The 16,989-nt window shown below is 44.9% G+C and overlaps 1 protein-coding gene across 1 annotated transcript in view; it reads right to left on the bottom strand.

Annotated features, from left to right (window-relative positions):
• Positions 1-16,989, bottom strand: part of LOC126291510 (cytochrome P450 4V2-like) — a 61,109-nt gene that overhangs the window by 25,871 nt on the left and 18,249 nt on the right. The window contains exon 3 of the mRNA XM_049985015.1: positions 12,226-12,456. Coding sequence (XP_049840972.1) covers positions 12,226-12,456 — 231 coding nt within the window. The remainder of the gene's footprint in view (positions 1-12,225; positions 12,457-16,989) is intronic.

Genomic DNA, 16,989 nt, shown 5'->3' with positions numbered 1-16,989 from the left:
TGTATTCTTCCTTCCATAATTCATATACTTTTTATTCGAATTCTTCTCCCTTCACCTCTTCCAGTCAACAACATTCAGCCACCTCTTCCACGGTCTTCCCCTTTGTCTTGCACCTCTCGGTTTCTAGTCAATAGTTTATTTCGAAAGTCTATCTTAACGCATTCCATCTACGTGTACCCACCGTCTGTTTATGTTCAGATATTTTTGCGATACCGTGCCTCAGTGTGTGAAAAAAAGATTATAGAATCGCTTTGTTGTTCACGTGACTGTCTGATTACCTGTCTTACTATCAGTCTGTCTGACTGTCTGTCCGACTGTTAAGAACCCTTCATCTCTGTAACGTATCAAGTTCCAGTTTTTGTCACTTATTAAGATCTAGGTCCCTTGTCAGTACATAAATAATAAGTTTGTAAGTCAATGCAGTGGAAAGATATGGCCATTTATGCCACATATTTTGATACTCAATAACTCTCATCAAAACCTATGGGATGCTTCTCGTTGACGTAGAATCCAGAAATTTGGCAAGAAGTAGGATACGGTAATTGTTAATTTGTAACTATATAACATGAAAATATTTTTTTGCCATTTTATCCGTCTGTCTGTTTGCCTGCCCTTCTGTTAAGCCCTTTCCCTGTGCATTATTTTGGTGCTTCAAATTCAAATTTATGTAACATACTAAGGTTCATGGTTCCTTGGTGATTCAAGAATTTTAAGCTTCTAAGTAAATGCAGTCAAAAGATACGGCCATTTACGTAACATGTTTTGATGGTCGAAAACTCCCTCATCGAAACCTCTGAGTGCTTCCTGTTGACGTAAAATTACGAAATCTGTGCAGGAAGCAAGGGTTCACGGCACAACTAAAGAACAATTGTTCATTTGTAATTATATAACTAGAAAGAATAGTTTTTTGTTTATTTTTTTATTCATCTGTCTCTCTCTGACTGCTAACATCCTTTTCCTCTGGAACAGCTTAGCGTATCAAGTTCAAATTTGTCACATATTAAGGTCTATGGTCCCATGGCGGTGTAAAAAAATTCAAGCTTCTAAGTCAAGACAATCAAAAGATACTGCTCTTTATGTCACATATTCTCATCAAAATCTATAAGACACTCCCCGTTGACCTAGAAAATAGTCTCAGGTAACTCCCTCATTACCAAGTGCACTGGCATCTTGTAGTTTTTGAGTGTTGACCCAGGTTTCAGATCCACAGAGCACAGTCTGCACTTCCATGAATTTATAAGACATTTTTGCGTATTTCTAATTGTTCCATAGACCACATTAAATTTTACGATCCTGTTAGCTGTTTCACTATCGAAACTTCACTCGAGAACCATAACCTTAATCTAAAAATGCTGTTTGCGCTTCTTAGTTAATTTTTTTCTTTTCTCTACCAGATCCTTTGTACTAAAAGTACCATCACTGCAGGATCTTCTTTTTCTAAAACCTATTTGTTATTCTAATAAAACTGTCTCAGATATAGGGCGTAATCTATGATTTGAGACAATGTTATAGGTTTTATACCCTGCGTTGAGGCTAACTCCTCAATAGACTTTTGGTCGTTTCTTTGGCGTTATGAAGGTTTTACATTTGTATTGGTTGTATCTTTCTCTCTTTAGTTCACGTGTCTCATTAAAATGTACGCTATTGACTATCGACCATTGACGTCATTTTCATTTTCGTTACTGAATAACTCCCACGATTTCTGCTGCTTTTCTTTCTTTTCCTGCGATATGTAAGATGTTCTTGAGCATGCGATCGCAGGTAAATATTATATGCTTGTTGTTTTTCTTTCTCTGCTTGGTCTATCCCTGCGTCCTAAAGTTTTAAGTGTCTCTTTCTTCTGTGCATTTTTTACGTATTTATTTAGGTTTTTAGCCAATAACCTCGTCATTGTTTTCAATGACGCACTTTTAATGGTATGCTGTTCTTCTTCAGTCGTATCCGTTGCATTTACAGAAGTTAGTTTATCAGCAAGTTTCGTCGGATAGAGATATGTAATACTCCCCCTTTGCCAGAGGTGTGTCTCATGTCTAGGACTATTTTCCTGTCTCAGTTTTTCCACATCTGGCCAAGATTGAAACTTATAGCATACCATAAAGTTATATGAGGGAACACTATATGCACCGACACATGTGTGTCAATCTGTTGTGGTGTTAACAATTTGATAATCAGTAAGGGATCCAATTCCTCTTGTCCTCCCTGAATATTTATCGGTTCCTGTCTTTCGAAAGAACGTGTTGGTTATCGTCAAGGAGTTAAAAGCGGAAAAGTGTATAAGCTTTTGGCCGTTTTTGTTGATGTGTGTTTTTCCATATATTCCCACTAGCCGTCGGATTGGTGTTTCACCAGATTCAACGTCGACGTCTACGAGAATTAAAAGATGGTCTCTTCCATTGTGCTGGACGAGTTCTTGTAATTATTCATAGAAGATATCCGTTTCTTCATCTCAAGCCTGTTCTCGAGTGTAAATGCCTACCACACACAGATGCCCGCCATCAGTCTTGAAACGAGCTATCGTTACTCTCAATAATATCTGAGGAATAGTCTATTTTATTATAAAAATCGTGAATGTTAGCTCTCAATTGCGTTTTTGTTTCCGTTATGAGACTGATGTTGACCTGTTCATTTGACAGAGTTTGGATGACTTTTGTCACCCTAAAAGCCAGTTCACCTTTTATGTTCCATGGTATTAACTCAAGGGTGTCCCTTATTTCATCTCGACGCACTTCTCCATTGCCTGTTCGTCGACGTTTTGACCCATCCGCTTTTTCTTTCTTTTTTTTTCCTTTATTGAACTTTGATTCCCTCCCCAAGGGGACGAGCTGGCAGCAGCTTAGTACGCTGCTCTTCAGCCTACAAAATTTTTAAAACATAAGAAGATAAGAAACAATAAAAACAGACGATAAAATGGTGACTTAAATTGTAAAACGCCGGAAAATTGAGGAAAGTTAAAACATAAAACAAAGGAGTAGGCAATGCTAATAAAATACACAAGAAATACAGGGAAAATAGTAGACAGATAATTAAAAAACATGGCGACAGTCTGGTTTCTGTTTGCAAGAGATATAAAAATCACATCCAGCGAAGTAAAACACTTAACACTCACTGGAAACACTGCACTAAAAAGTCGGCATGAAGATGACACACCACAGCCAAGGGCAGATGTGGGGGGGGGGGGGGCTGGACAGATGAGGGGAAAGAGAGGGGGAGGAGAGGAAGGGGGGAACTAATGGAGGGAGAGGATTCATAAAGGGGGGCAGGGCAGGTGCGAGAGGAAATGGAGAAAGGCAGGGGAGGGAAATGCAAAAGGACTCCGGGAGAGAAGGGAGACAGAGAGAGGGTAGGTGGGAAAACAACAGGATGGAAGGGAGGGGAGGGAGCCCAGGAAAAGGACAGAGGAAGGGAGGAGGAGGTGAGGATCAGAGTTGATAGTAGGGATAAATGGAGGGAGAGAGGGCATCATCCGGGAGGGGCAGTTGACGGAAGCCACCTTGGGAAAGGAGATGATGGGTGTAGAGATGGAGGGTAGGGTGGACACAGCGGAGAAGGCGCGGCAGAAGGCGGGGGTTTTTCTTTTAGTGATTTGCAAGTATTTAAAGGTGCCTCATGTCCGCCTTATGACAGCTGTGCGGTGTAAGGGTGATGGGGCTGCCATCTCTAAGCTTCCACCTCAGAGTTTTAAAATTCTGTGACTTGTCCAATGTTTGTACCAAGATTTTAGGGAGAGGGTCTTAATTTGTTCACTCGGCGACTTGCTCCCCCATATTTTACGTAACTGGCCAGCCAGTGACAATTTCCTGTGACATCCATGACGCTGCTTTCTCGTTTTCCTTACGTTTCATTTTCTTATGCAACATTTCTCATCTTCCCACGCTTCGCGTGTATGCTTCCATATTAGTAAATTTGTTAACATTCGTTTCTTTTAATGTGTGTCAGGGCGCTGATGACATCAACGTGCCGGCCGCGGTGGCCGTGCAGTTCTAGGCGCTGCAGTCCAGAACCGCGGGACTGCTACGGTCGCAGGTTCGTATCCTGCCTCGGGCATAAATGTGTGTGATGTCCTTAGGTTAGGTAGGTTTAAGCAGTTCTAAGTTCTAGGGGACTGATGACCTAAGATGTTAAGTCCCATAGCGCTCAGAGCCATTTGAACCATTTGACATCAACGTTTAGCTCCCGTAAGCGCCAACACACACATACACCATAGAACTTACCACAAATCTCCACTTTACTTATAAGGGGGACCCTCCAAACTGTAAATCACGGATTTTGATGCGCTTCAAATACGTTGTAGAGGCACTTACCTTGAGTTCCTGGCTATCCGGTTTTTTTTTAGCGACGGGCCTTGGTTTTTGAGAAAATCGATTTTGAAGTTCATTACGTGCTTTCTATATTCGTAACATTACATATCTTTCGAGCAAGTCCGCGTAGCGCAGCGGTAAAGGTTCAGGACTACTGCGCTAGAGGTACTGTGTTCGAATCCTACTCGTGTACTTTTCATTTTTCAAAATCGACCGAATTTTTCACTTTTATTTCAAAAAATATGAACAAACAGTGTAAGGTGTGTGAAGCTATAAAGATGTATTCAGTTATTATTTTCTTTCAAATATTTATTCCATTATAGTTCACATCATATTCTCTCAATTCATCTTCTTCGTTGAACTCTATCAATTCATCATCAATAATGATATGTCTTTCGACTAAGAGATTGCGGTACATATCTCATCGCCAATTACAACGGGATTGGCAGAGATCGTAGGCGGTGTATTCTTTACGAGATTCAAATCGCGGATTATATTTTCGGCATATTTAATGGCATTTGTGATTTCGCCTTTTGATCCTTCGTTCAACTCCTCTACTTGTGGATCTTCTTCTGGCTGCACTACACTTGGTTCTTCCATTCCAAAGAATTTTTCTAACACACGGAACTAGAGACGCTTTGCGAGCAAGTGGCGCTGTAATTAGATGCGAACGTAAAGGAACAGAACTCGCATCTTCATTGGCCTAGGAGCTGAGGTTTGAGTTACGGCTAACGGTATTCACGGGAGAGGGGCCGATAATGGGCGGAGATCGATTTCAGGTAATACAAGAAGCCACCGTGTACGAAAATTTGGAACTCCAACTGCGAACCACAAACGGAACGAATATTTGAAAAAATTAATAACTCAATACATCTCTATAATTTCGCACATCTTACACTGTCTGTTGATACTCTTTGAAATGAAATTGAAAAATTCGGTCGATTTTGAAAAAAAAAGTACACGAGCAGGGTTTGAACACAATACCTCCAGCGGAATAGGCCTGAACTTTTACCGCTGCGCTACGCTGACTTGCTCAAAATATTTGTTATGTAATGAATATTCAAAGCATGTACTGAACATCAAAATCGATTTTCTCAAAAACACCGGATGGCCATGAACTCAAGGTTAAGTGCCTCTACAACGTATTTGAAGCGCATCAAAATGCGTGATTTGAAGTATCGGGGGCCCCTTGTTAGACAAAATTTCTAGTGTGATGAACGGCAGCTAGCTCTGAATGTGGAATAATGTAAGTTAACGCTCGTGGGTAGGAAGATCAAGCCTGTTATGTTCTGACACTATTGTTACTGTCCTATATGACACAATCAAGTCGTTTAAGTATCTGGGCGTAACGTTGCAGAGCGAATGAAATGGAACAAGCATGTGAGAACTGTAGTAGGGAAGATGAATGGTCGACTTGGGTTTATTGGGAGCTTTCTGGGAAAGAGTGGTTCACCTGTGAAGGAGACCGCACATAGGACTCTGGGGCCACCTATTCTTGAGTACTGCTCGAGTGTTTGGGATCCGTACAAGGTCGGACTGAAGGAAAACATCCAAGCAATTCAGAGGTGGGCTGCCAGATTTGTTACCTGTAGATTTGGACAACATATAAGTGTTACAGAGATGCTCTGTAAACTCAAACGGGAATCCATGGAAGGCAGGAAACGCTATTTTCAAGAAACGCTACTGAGAAAATTTAGAGAACCGGCGTTTGAAGCTGTCTTCCAAACAATTCTACTGCCGCCAACATAGATTGCGGGTAAGGACCGCGAAGGTAATGCACAGCAGGCTGTTCCAACTGAGCTCCAAGGAGCCGGAGCGCTCCGGAGCGCTCCGGAGCGCTCACTGCGGCAGCTCCGAGCCCGCGTGGAGGGGGAAAGCGAACTCACTGCCCCCTGGCCGAATGCAGCCGCAACTGACGCAATAATCCGTGTTCAATGACAGCTATGACTGGCCGCGGGAGCCCTGTACCTCTATTGGAGGATCTCTTTCTATTCATTGAGAGGGATGGTCGTCCACAGTGTCTTGTATGTCGTAAAGTATCTAATTCTGCGAAGAGGTACAAGATACAACGACATTATACACGTCTTCACGCAGAGCACTACGATCAGGTAGAAGGCGTTGCACGCAGAGAACTGGTAGCCAGGTTTAAGAACGACGTACCAGGAGACGTAAGTTTAAAAACGGTTTCGTAATACGGAGGGTATCAAAACATACAACATAGTTCGTGTTCTGTAATGCGTTTATAATTTTCGGGTGAATGAGAGCGGAGAAAACACTACTGAATATGCAAATTCGAGCAAGCTACAGGGTCGCTCACATCATTCCGACGAGTGGCAAGCCGTTTTCGGTGGGACCACTCGTAAAATCATGCATGGTAGCAGTTGCAGAATGTTTGTTTCCGAGGGAGGTGCAGGCAATTGAAGAGGTTTGCCTGTCGAAGCAAACAATGTCTCGTCGAATCCTGGACATGGCAGCGGATTTAGAGACACAGCTCAGGAAAAAGGCGGAGAGCTTTGTTGCATTTTCGCTAGCGCTTGACGAAAGAACCGACATATCGGAGTGTGCTCAGCATACAGTCTCTGAGCATGGTGTCGACATGGAGCTGCAAGTGACTGAAGAACTCCTGGATGTGGTACCACTCGTTTACATCGCAACAGGACGTGACATTTTTGAAGCTGTTTGTGAATCAGTGGACTATATGATTTTGCCGTGGAATAAGCTCCGTTCTGTAGCGACAGACGGTGCAACACAAATCATCAGGCGTCACCAACGTTTTCCTCCTCGTTTGAAAAATAAACTCAGGGACGAATTCGGGAAAGACATTTTGACTCTTCATTGTTTTATTCACCAAGAGGCACTGTGTGTTGAAACAGTAGAGCTAGGTGGCGTAATGAAAGATGTCGTGAAGTGTGTGAATTTTGTGCGGCGTCACGGTATGAATCATCGCCAATTCAAAGGATTCCTGAAAAATATGGAAACGGAGTATGGGGATATATACCTTGCCACAGTACAGTTCGTTGACTCAGTAGTGGTAAATTTCTTGATGATTTCTTTGCCATTCGTGAGGAAATATCCCTTTTTCTCGAAATGAAAGGTGAAGAAATGCGTTGTCTGGAAGATATAAAATGGATATCAGACCTGGCGTTCCCAGCTGACATAACTATGCATCTGAATAATTTGAATCTGTCATTGCAGGGCGAAGGGCAGTTAATCGTTGACATGCACGACCAGATCAAAGCGTTCATGGAAAAGTTACGTTTATCTGAGAGGCAGATGAGTAATGGACATTTAACGTTCTTCAATCGTCTTGCTTCTTTAAAACTAGCTGAAGGTACTACTTTCGGCGATAACCAAGCAAAGTTAAAGCAGCTCATCACGTCGTTTGGAACACGTTTCCAAGACCTCACTAGTTTGGAAATGGAACTTAAGGTGTTCAGCACTCCGTTTTCAGTTTCCCCCGAAGACTTGTCATTGTCACTTCAATTGGAGATTATTGATTTGCAAAATTCAGCTTTGTAGAAAGAGAGGTTCTACGACACGTTGGATTTGTCACGATGGTATTGTTCATTAGAGCAATAAACATATCCCAAGCTTCACAACAATGCCGCTCAGATCATGTGCATGTTTGGATCTACGTATTGTTGCGAGCGGCTTTTCTCAGCAATGAAAGGAGTAAAATGTAAGGAACGATCATTTCTTCAGGATGCAACAATGAAGGCCACCCTCTGCATTAACGCTGTGAACACTTTGACGCCTAATATTCCCGATCTTATAATGAAAAGAAAATGACAAGCTTCAGAGGCCCAATACATTTAGTATGCAATTTCTTGTAAAACAGTTGTTTCTTATTTACTTCCTGAACATCGTATCTCCTGGTGCAGCATGTCACCACGTCTTAGCAGCTAAAAGTATGAGGTTGTCGATCTTATAAGACGCAGCTGGAACGTCAAAACGCTTGCCTTGCCGCCTGCCTCAGCCAGCCGTGCCGCTTGCCGGCTCACTTGGACGGTCACAACGAGCGAAACGGCTCCCTGGAGCAGGGAGCGCTCCGCGGCTCAAAACGGAGCCGGCGAGCTGGAACAGCCTGATATACAGGCTCATGTGGGGGCAAATAGACAGCTGTTTTTCCCTCGCTCGATTTGTCGGTGGAACAGGAAACAATACAACTACTAGTGGTACAGGTACCCTCCGCGACGAGGGGATAATTGTTGAACTATATGAAATAAAATCGTCGTAACTTGTGAATGGTTTGCGTTAGGACTGCGGGGTTGGCCGCGGGGCATGATAGTTTCATTAAGCGACGAAGCTCACATTCATTTGGATGTGTTCGTCGATAAGCAAAATTGGCGCATTTGGGGGTCTGTGAATCCGCATTTCGCTATCGAGAAGCCTCTTCACCCTCAACAGGTGACTGTATGGTGCGCAGTGTCCAGTCACGGAATAACTGGCGCGATATTCCTTGATGGCGCGGTGACTACGTCAAGCTTTTGGAAGGTGCTCTCGTGCCCATTACCCAGCGTGACCCTGATGTTGTTCATGCAAGACGGAGGTCCACCCCGTCGAAGCAGGAGAGTGTTTGATGTCCTGCAGGAGCATTTTGGGGACCGCTTTCTGGCTCTGGGGTAGACAGAGGCCACAGACATGGACCTCGATTGGCCACCATATTCTCCGGAACTGAACACATGCGAGTCCTCTTTGTGGGGCTATATTAAAGACAAAGTGTAAGCAATAACCCAAAGCCACTACTAATCTGAAAACAACCATTGAGGAGTTCATGGACAGAATCGATGTTCCGACACTCCAGTGGGTCATGCAGAACTTCGCATATTCGTCTGCACCACATCATCGCCAATGATGGCAAGCATATCTAGCATGCCATAGCCTAAATTCGAATATCTGTAGTGATGAAACTTCCTGGCAGATCAAAACTGTGTGCCCGACCGAGACTCGAACTCGGGACCTTTGCCTTTCGCGGGCAAGTGCTCTACCATCTGAGCTACCGAAGCACGACTCACGCCCGGTACTCACAGCTTTACTTCTGCCAGTATCCGTCTCCTACCTTCCAAACTTTACAGAAGCTCTCTTGCGAACCTTGCAGAACTAGCACTCCTGAAAGAAAGGAGGAAGTTTCATATCAGCGCACACTCCGCTGCAGAGTGAAAATCTCATTCTGGATCTGTAGTGAGGTTTACATGTTGAATAAAGTGTGTACACGCTGTAGTTTGTAACTAATTTACTGTATCTAGATGTATCAATCCACATCCGACGCAAGTTTGTGTTTCATAACAAAGAATCTTTTACAGGATTGGGTTCTTAGGCCAATGCCCAACCCTCCTCCTTTATCTGGGCGTGGAATCGACAGTGGCTGTTGCAAGGCAACTGACCGCAGGCGGAGTAGAGATGAACGGTAACTTACTTGTCTTGCATATGCAGATGGCATAGTACTACTAAATGAATCAAATCATGAGTTGAAAGGAATGTACCAGAAAATCGACAGTTATGCACAGAAGGTATGGCTCAAAGTGAATCAAGACAAAACAGAGTTAATGCAGTTAGGAAGAAGACAAGAGGAGGAAAATTTCTTGAGATAGGTGGCAAGAGGTTCAAGAGAGTACACCAGTTCAAATACTTGGGATCTTGGTTTACATCGGACAACAACATAAAAATGGACATCAAGGAAAGAATATCAGTGGGAATGAAATGCATGGATTCCCTCAGAGAGACGTTCGGCTCTAAATCTATCTCAGTGAACACTAAGATGAAAATGTACAACACAGTGATATTCCCAGCAGTAATACATGAAGCATGACTAAGCGAGAAAAGGAAAAATTATTAATACTTGAAACAAGAGTAATGAGAAAAATATGGGGACCAGGTATAGTTAACGTAGAATGGAGGAGGAGGATAAACGAGGAAATCTACCTTCTGATGCGACAACCAACTATCTTACAGAGGATAAAGAGCAAAGGAATGCAATGGGTGGGCCATGTAGCACGTATGCTAGATGGAAGACAGGCGAAGATGGCACTGGAGGGGAAACCAAACACCAAACGCCCCATTGGACGATCAAGGCAGTGCTGGATGGACGACCTGGCGAAGGACCTAGCAGCCATGGGAAGTGAAGACACCTGGAGGAATGGGGCACAAGACAGGGAGGGATGGAGGCAGTTTGTGGAAGCAGCGCGTGGTCTGCAGGGCCTGTGATCGCTGAATATCTATCTTTCTATCTGTATACACAGTGTTACAAAAAGGTACGGCCAAACTTTCAGGAAACATTCATCACACACAAAGAAAGAAAATGTGTTATGTGGACATGTGTCCGGAAAAGCTTACTTTCCATGTTAGAGCTCATTTTCTTACTTCTCTTCAAATCACATTAATCATGGAACGGAAACACACTGCAACAAAACGTACCAGCGTGACTTCAAACACAGGAAATGTTCAAAATGTCCTCCGTTAGCGAGGATACATGCATCCACCCTCCGTCGCATGGAATCCCTGATGCGCTGTTGCAGCCCTGGAGAATGGCGTATTGTATCACAGCCGTCCACAATACGAGCACGAAGAGTCTCTACATTTGGTACCGGGGTTGCGTAGACAAGAGCTTTCAAATGCCCCCATAAATGAAAGTCAAGAGGGTTGAGGTCAGGAGAGCGTGGAGGCCATGGAATTGGTCCGCCTCTACCAGTCCATCGGTCACCGAATCTGTTGTTGATTAGCGTACGAACACTTCGACTGAAATGTGCAGGAGCTCCATCGTGCATGAACCACATGTTGTGACGTACTTGTAAAGGCAAGGCAAGGTAGAGTATCCCGTATGAAATCATGATAACGTGCTCCATTGAGCGTAGGTGGAAGAACGTGGGGCCCAATCAAGACATCACCAAGAATGCCTGTCCAAAAGTTTACAGAAAATCTGTGTTGATGACGTGATTGCACAGTTGCGTGCGGATTCTCGTCAGCCCACACATGTTGATTGTGAAAATTTACAATTTGATCACGTTGGAATGAAGCCTCATCCGTAAAGGGAACATTTGCACTGAAATGAGGATTCACACATTGTCGGATGAATCATTCGCAGAAGTGTACCCGTGGAGGCCAATCAGCTGCTGATGGTGCCTGCACACGCTGTACATGGTACGGAAAGAACTGCTTCTCCCGTAGCACTCTCGATAAAATGAAGTGGTCAATGTTACCTTGTACAGCAGCAACTTCTCTGACGCTGACATTAGGGTTATCGTCAACTGTACGAAGAATTGCCTCGTGCACTGCAGGTGTCCTCGTCGTTCTAGGTCTTCCCCAGTCGCGAGTCATAGGCTGGAATATTCCGTGCTCCCTAAGACGCCGATCAACAGCTTCGAACATCTTCCTCGTCGGGACACCTTCGTTCTGGAAATCTGTCTCGATACAAACGTACCGCGCCACGGCTATTACCCCGCGCTAATCCAAACGTCAAACGGGCCTCTGCCAACTCCGCATTTGTAAACTTTGCACTGACTGCAAAACCACGTTCGTGATGAATACCAATCTGTTGATGCTATGTACTGATGTGCTTGATGCTAGACCTGTAGAGCAATGAGTCGCATGTGAACACAAGCACCGAAGTCAACATTACCTTCCTTCAATTGGGCCAACTGGCGGCAAATCGAGGAAGTACAGTACATACTGACGAAACTAAAACGAGCTCTAACATGGAAATTAAGTGTTTCCGGACACATGTCCACATAACATCATTTCTTTATTTGTGTGTGAGGAATGTTTCCTGAAAGTTTGGCAGTGCCTTTTTGTAACACCCTGCATAAATGTAGAAGTAGATGTAAACTCTGTTTCTGCGGGTTGTCACTAGTTTTCACCAGCTAACGACGCACTATAGTTACCAGGGTGAGGGATCACACTGTAAAGCTAGCGACTAGACAAATGAGCGTACCTGCATAAGGCGGATGGCTTCAGACAACGCCGCCACGAAGTCCCGGTTGGTCGGGCCCCCGACTGCCCCTTCGTCCGCACTCGTGCTGCCCATGGCGGTCTCCACGATCATCTCCAGCGTGGTCAGGGACACCACGGGGAACAGGTCCACCTCCTGGCCACACGTCGCGGCCAGGCGTTTCGTCAGAACCTCAGCGCCGGCGTTAAAAACCTCCAAGAACTGCTCCAGAATCTGCAGCAGGTGCATATTGATAAAACTTTAAACCCTATAACAGGTTAAATCGTTTTGCTTTTGCTACTCTTGCCATAAGCATTGTCATCATCGGGGGTACAGAAGACAGCGGTTTCATATTTTTTTATTCACTTATACAGGGTGGTCCATTGATAATGTTGTTGTTGTTATGGCCTTCAGTCCTGAGACTAGTTTGATGCAGCTCTCCATGCAACCCTGTCCTGTACAAGCTTCTTCATCTCCCAGTACTTACTGCAACCCACATCCTTCTTAATCTGCTTAGCGTATTCATCTCTTGGTCTCCCTCTACGATTTTTACCCTCCACGCTGCTCTCCAATGCTAAATTTGTGATCCCTTGATGCCTCAGAACATGTCCTACTAACCGGTCCCTTCTTCTGGTCAAGTTGTGCCACATACTCCTCTTCTCCCCAATTCTATTCAATACCTCCTCATCTGTTATGTGATCTACCCATCTAATCTTCAGCATTCTTCTGTAGCACCACATTTTGAAAGCTTCTATTCTCTTCTTGTCCAAACTACACTCCTGGAAATTGAAATAAGAACACCGTGAATTCATTGTCCCAGGAAGGGGAAACTTTATTGACACATTCCTGGGGTCAGATACATCACATGATCACACTGACAGAACCACAGGCACATAGACACAGGCAACAGAGCATGCACAATGTCGGCACTAGTACAGTGTATATCCACCTTTCGCAGCAATGCAGGCTGCTATTCTCCCATGGAGACGATCGGAGAGATGCTGGATGTAGTCCTGTGGAACGGCGTGCCATGCCATTTCCACCTGGCGCCTCAGTTGGACCAGCGTTCGTGCTAGACGTCCAGACCGCGTGAGACGACGCTTCATCCAGTCCCAAACATGCTCAATGGGGGACAGATCCGGAGATCTTGCTGGCCAGGGTAGTTTACTTACACCTTTTAGAACACGTTGGGTGGCACGGGATACATCCGAACGTGCATTGTCCTATTGGAACAGCAAGTTCCCTTGAAGGTCTAGGAATGGTAGAACGATGGGTTCGATGACGGTTTGGATGTACCGTGCACTATTCAGTGTCCCCTCGACGATCACCAGAGGTGTACGGCCAGTGTAGGAGATCGCTCACCACACCATGATGCCGGCTGTTTCCTTGTGTGCCTCGGTCGTATGCAGTCCTGATTGTGGCGCTCACCTGCACGGCGCCAAACACGCATACTACCATCATAGGCACCAATGCAGAAGCGACTCTCATCACTGAAGACGACACGTCTCCATTCGTCCCTCCATTCACGCCGGTCGCGACACCACTGGAGGCGGGCTGCACGATGTTGGGGCTTGAGCGGAAGACGGCTTAACGGTGTGCGGGACCGTAGCCCAGCTTCATGGAGACGGTTGCGAATGGTCCTCGCCGATACCCCAGGAGCAACAGTGTCCCTAATTTTCTGGGAAGTGGCGGTGCGATCCCCTACGGCACTGCGTAGGATCCTACGGTCTTGGCGTGCATCCGTGCGTCGCTGCGGTCCGGTCCCAGGTCGACGGGCACGTGCACCTTCCGCCGACCACTGGCGACAACATCGATGTACTGTGGAGACCTCACGCCCCACGTGTTGAGCAATTCGGCGGTACGTCCACCCGGCCTCCCGCATGCCCACTATACGCCCTCGCTCAAAGTCCGTCAACTGCACATACGGATCACGTCCACTCTGTCGCGGCATGCTACCAGTGTTAAAGAGTGCGATGGAGTTCCGTATGCCACGGCAAACTGGCTGACACTGACGGCGGCGGTGCACAAATGCTGCGCAACTAGCGCCATTCGACGGCCAACACCGCGGTTCCTGGTGTGTCCGCTGTGCCGTGCGTGTGATCATTGCTTGTACAGCCCTCTCGCAGTGTCCGGAGCAAGTATGGTGGGTCTGACACACCGGTGTCAATGTGTTCTTTTTTCCATTTCCAGGAGTGTATTTATCGTCCGTGTTTCACTTCCATATATGGCTACGCTCCATACAAATACTTTCAGAAAAGACTTCCTGACACTTAAAATCAATACTTGATGTTAACAAATTTCTCTTCTTCAGAAACGCTTTCCTTCCCATTGCCAGTCTACATTTTATATCCTCTCTACTTCGACCACCATCAGTTATTTTGCTCCCCAAATAGCAAAACTCCTTTACTACTTTAAGTGTCTCATTTCCTAACCTAATTTTCTCAGCATCACCCGACTTAATTCGACTACATTCCATTATCCTCGTTTTCCTTTTGTTGACGTTCATCTTATATCCTCCTTTCAAGACACTGTCCATTCCGTTCAACTGCTCTTCCAAGTCCTTTGCTGTCTCTGATAGAATTACAATGTCATCGGCGAACCTCAGAGTTTTTATTTCTTCTCCATGGATTTTAATACCTACTCCGAATTTTTCTTTTGTTTCCTTTACTGCTCGCTCAATATACAGATTGAATATCATCGGGGATAGCCTACAATCCTGTCTCACTCCCTTCCCAATCACTGCTTCCCTTTCATGTCCCTCGTCTCTTACAACTGCCATCGGGTTTCTGTACAAATTGTAAATAGTCTTTCGCTCCTTGTATTTTACCCCTGCCATCTTTAGAATTTGAAAGAGAGCATTCCAGTCAACATTGTCAAAAGCTTTCTCTAAGTCTATAAATGCTAGAAACGTAGCTTTGCCTTTCCTTAATCTTTCTTCTAAGATAAGTCGTAAGGTCAGTATTGCCTCACGTGTTCCAATATTTCTACGGAATCCAAACTGATCTTCCCTGAAGTCGGCTTCTACTAGTTTTTCCATTCGTCTGTAAAGAATTCGCGTTAGTATTTTGCAGCTGTGACTTATTAAACTGATTGTTCGGTAATTTTCACATCTGTCAACACCTGCTTTCTTTTTGTTTGGAATTATTATATTCTTCTTGAAGTCTAAGGGTATTTCGCCTGTCTCATACATTTTGCATACCAGATGGTAGAGTTTTGTCAGGACTGGCTCTCCCAAGGCCATCAGTAGTTCTAATGGGATGTTGTCTACCCTCGGGGCCTTGTTTCGACTCAGGGCTTTCAGTACTCTGTGAAACTCTTCATGCAGTATCATATCTTCCATTTCATATTCATCTGCATCCTCTTCCATTTCCATAACATTGTCCTCAAGTACATCGCCCTTGTCTAGACCCTCCATATACTCCTTCCACCTTTCTGCTTTCCCTTCTTTGCTTAGAACTGGATTTCCATCTGAGCTCTTGATATTCATACAAGAAGAACTGTACTGACGCCAGGTCTGGATCATGACACGGAATGAGAGTTCATAAATCGGAAATAATTAGTTTGATACTTAACTTTACTCCATTAATGAGGAACGTCGCTCTTGACGGTACATGATTCACAATCGTATATGTTCAGAAGACATATAGTAACTGAATATGGCGCCTTGCTAGGTCGTAGCGAATGACGTAGCTAAAGGCTATACTAAACTGCCGTCTAGTCAAATGAGAGCGTCTGTAAACAGTGAACCATCGCTAGCAAAGTCGGCTGTACAACTGGGGCGAGTGATAGTGAGTCTCTCGAGACTAGACCTGCTGTGTGGCGGCGCTCGGTCTGCAATCACTGATAGAGGCGACATGCGGGTCCGACGTATACTATCGGACCGCGGCCGATTTAAAGGCTATCACCTAGAAAGTGTGGTGTGTGGCGGTGACACCACAGATGGCGCTATGGTTGACCCGCTAGATGGCGCTGCCATAGGTCAAACTGATATCAACTGCGTTTTTTTAAATAGGAACCCCCATTTTTTATTACACATTCGTGTAGTACGTAAAGGAAAATGAATGTTTTAGTTGGACCACTTTTTTCGCTTTGTGATAGATGGCGCTGTAATAGTCACAAACGTGGTATCACGTAACATTCCGCCAGTGCGGACGGTATTTGCTTCGTGATACATTACCCGTGTTAAAATGAACCGTTTACCAATTGCGGAAAGGTCGATATCGTGTTGATGTATGGCTATTGTGATCAAAATACCCAACGGGCGCGTGCTATGTATGCTGCTCGGTATCCTGGACGATATCATCCAAGTGTCCGGACCGTTCGCCGGATAGTTACGTTATTTAAAGAAACAGAAAGTGTTCAGCCACATGTCAAACCTCAACCACGACCTACAACAAGTGATAATGCCCAAATAGGTGTTTTAGCTGCTGTCGCGCTAATCCACACATCGATTGCACCCGTACCAATTTCAATGCACCAGGGATTGTATGGCGACGACTTTGAACGTCGTGTACAGTTCTGCCACTGGACACAAGAGAAATTACGGGAAGATGACAGATTTTTTGCAAGCGTTCTATTTAGCGACGAAGTGTTATTCCCCAACAGCGGTATCGTAAATGGGCATAATATGCACTATTGGGCAACGGGAAATCCACGATGGCTGCGACAACTGGAACATCAGCGACTTTGGTGGGTTAATGTATGGTGCGGCATTATGGGAGGAAGGATAATTGGCCCCCATTTTATTGATGGCAATCTAAATGGTGC

The sequence above is a fragment of the Schistocerca gregaria genome, chromosome 9 (assembly GCF_023897955.1).
Source record: "Schistocerca gregaria isolate iqSchGreg1 chromosome 9, iqSchGreg1.2, whole genome shotgun sequence".
NCBI classification, from domain to species: Eukaryota; Metazoa; Arthropoda; class Insecta; order Orthoptera; family Acrididae; genus Schistocerca; species Schistocerca gregaria.
This window is presented reverse-complemented; position numbering and strand designations above follow the sequence as displayed.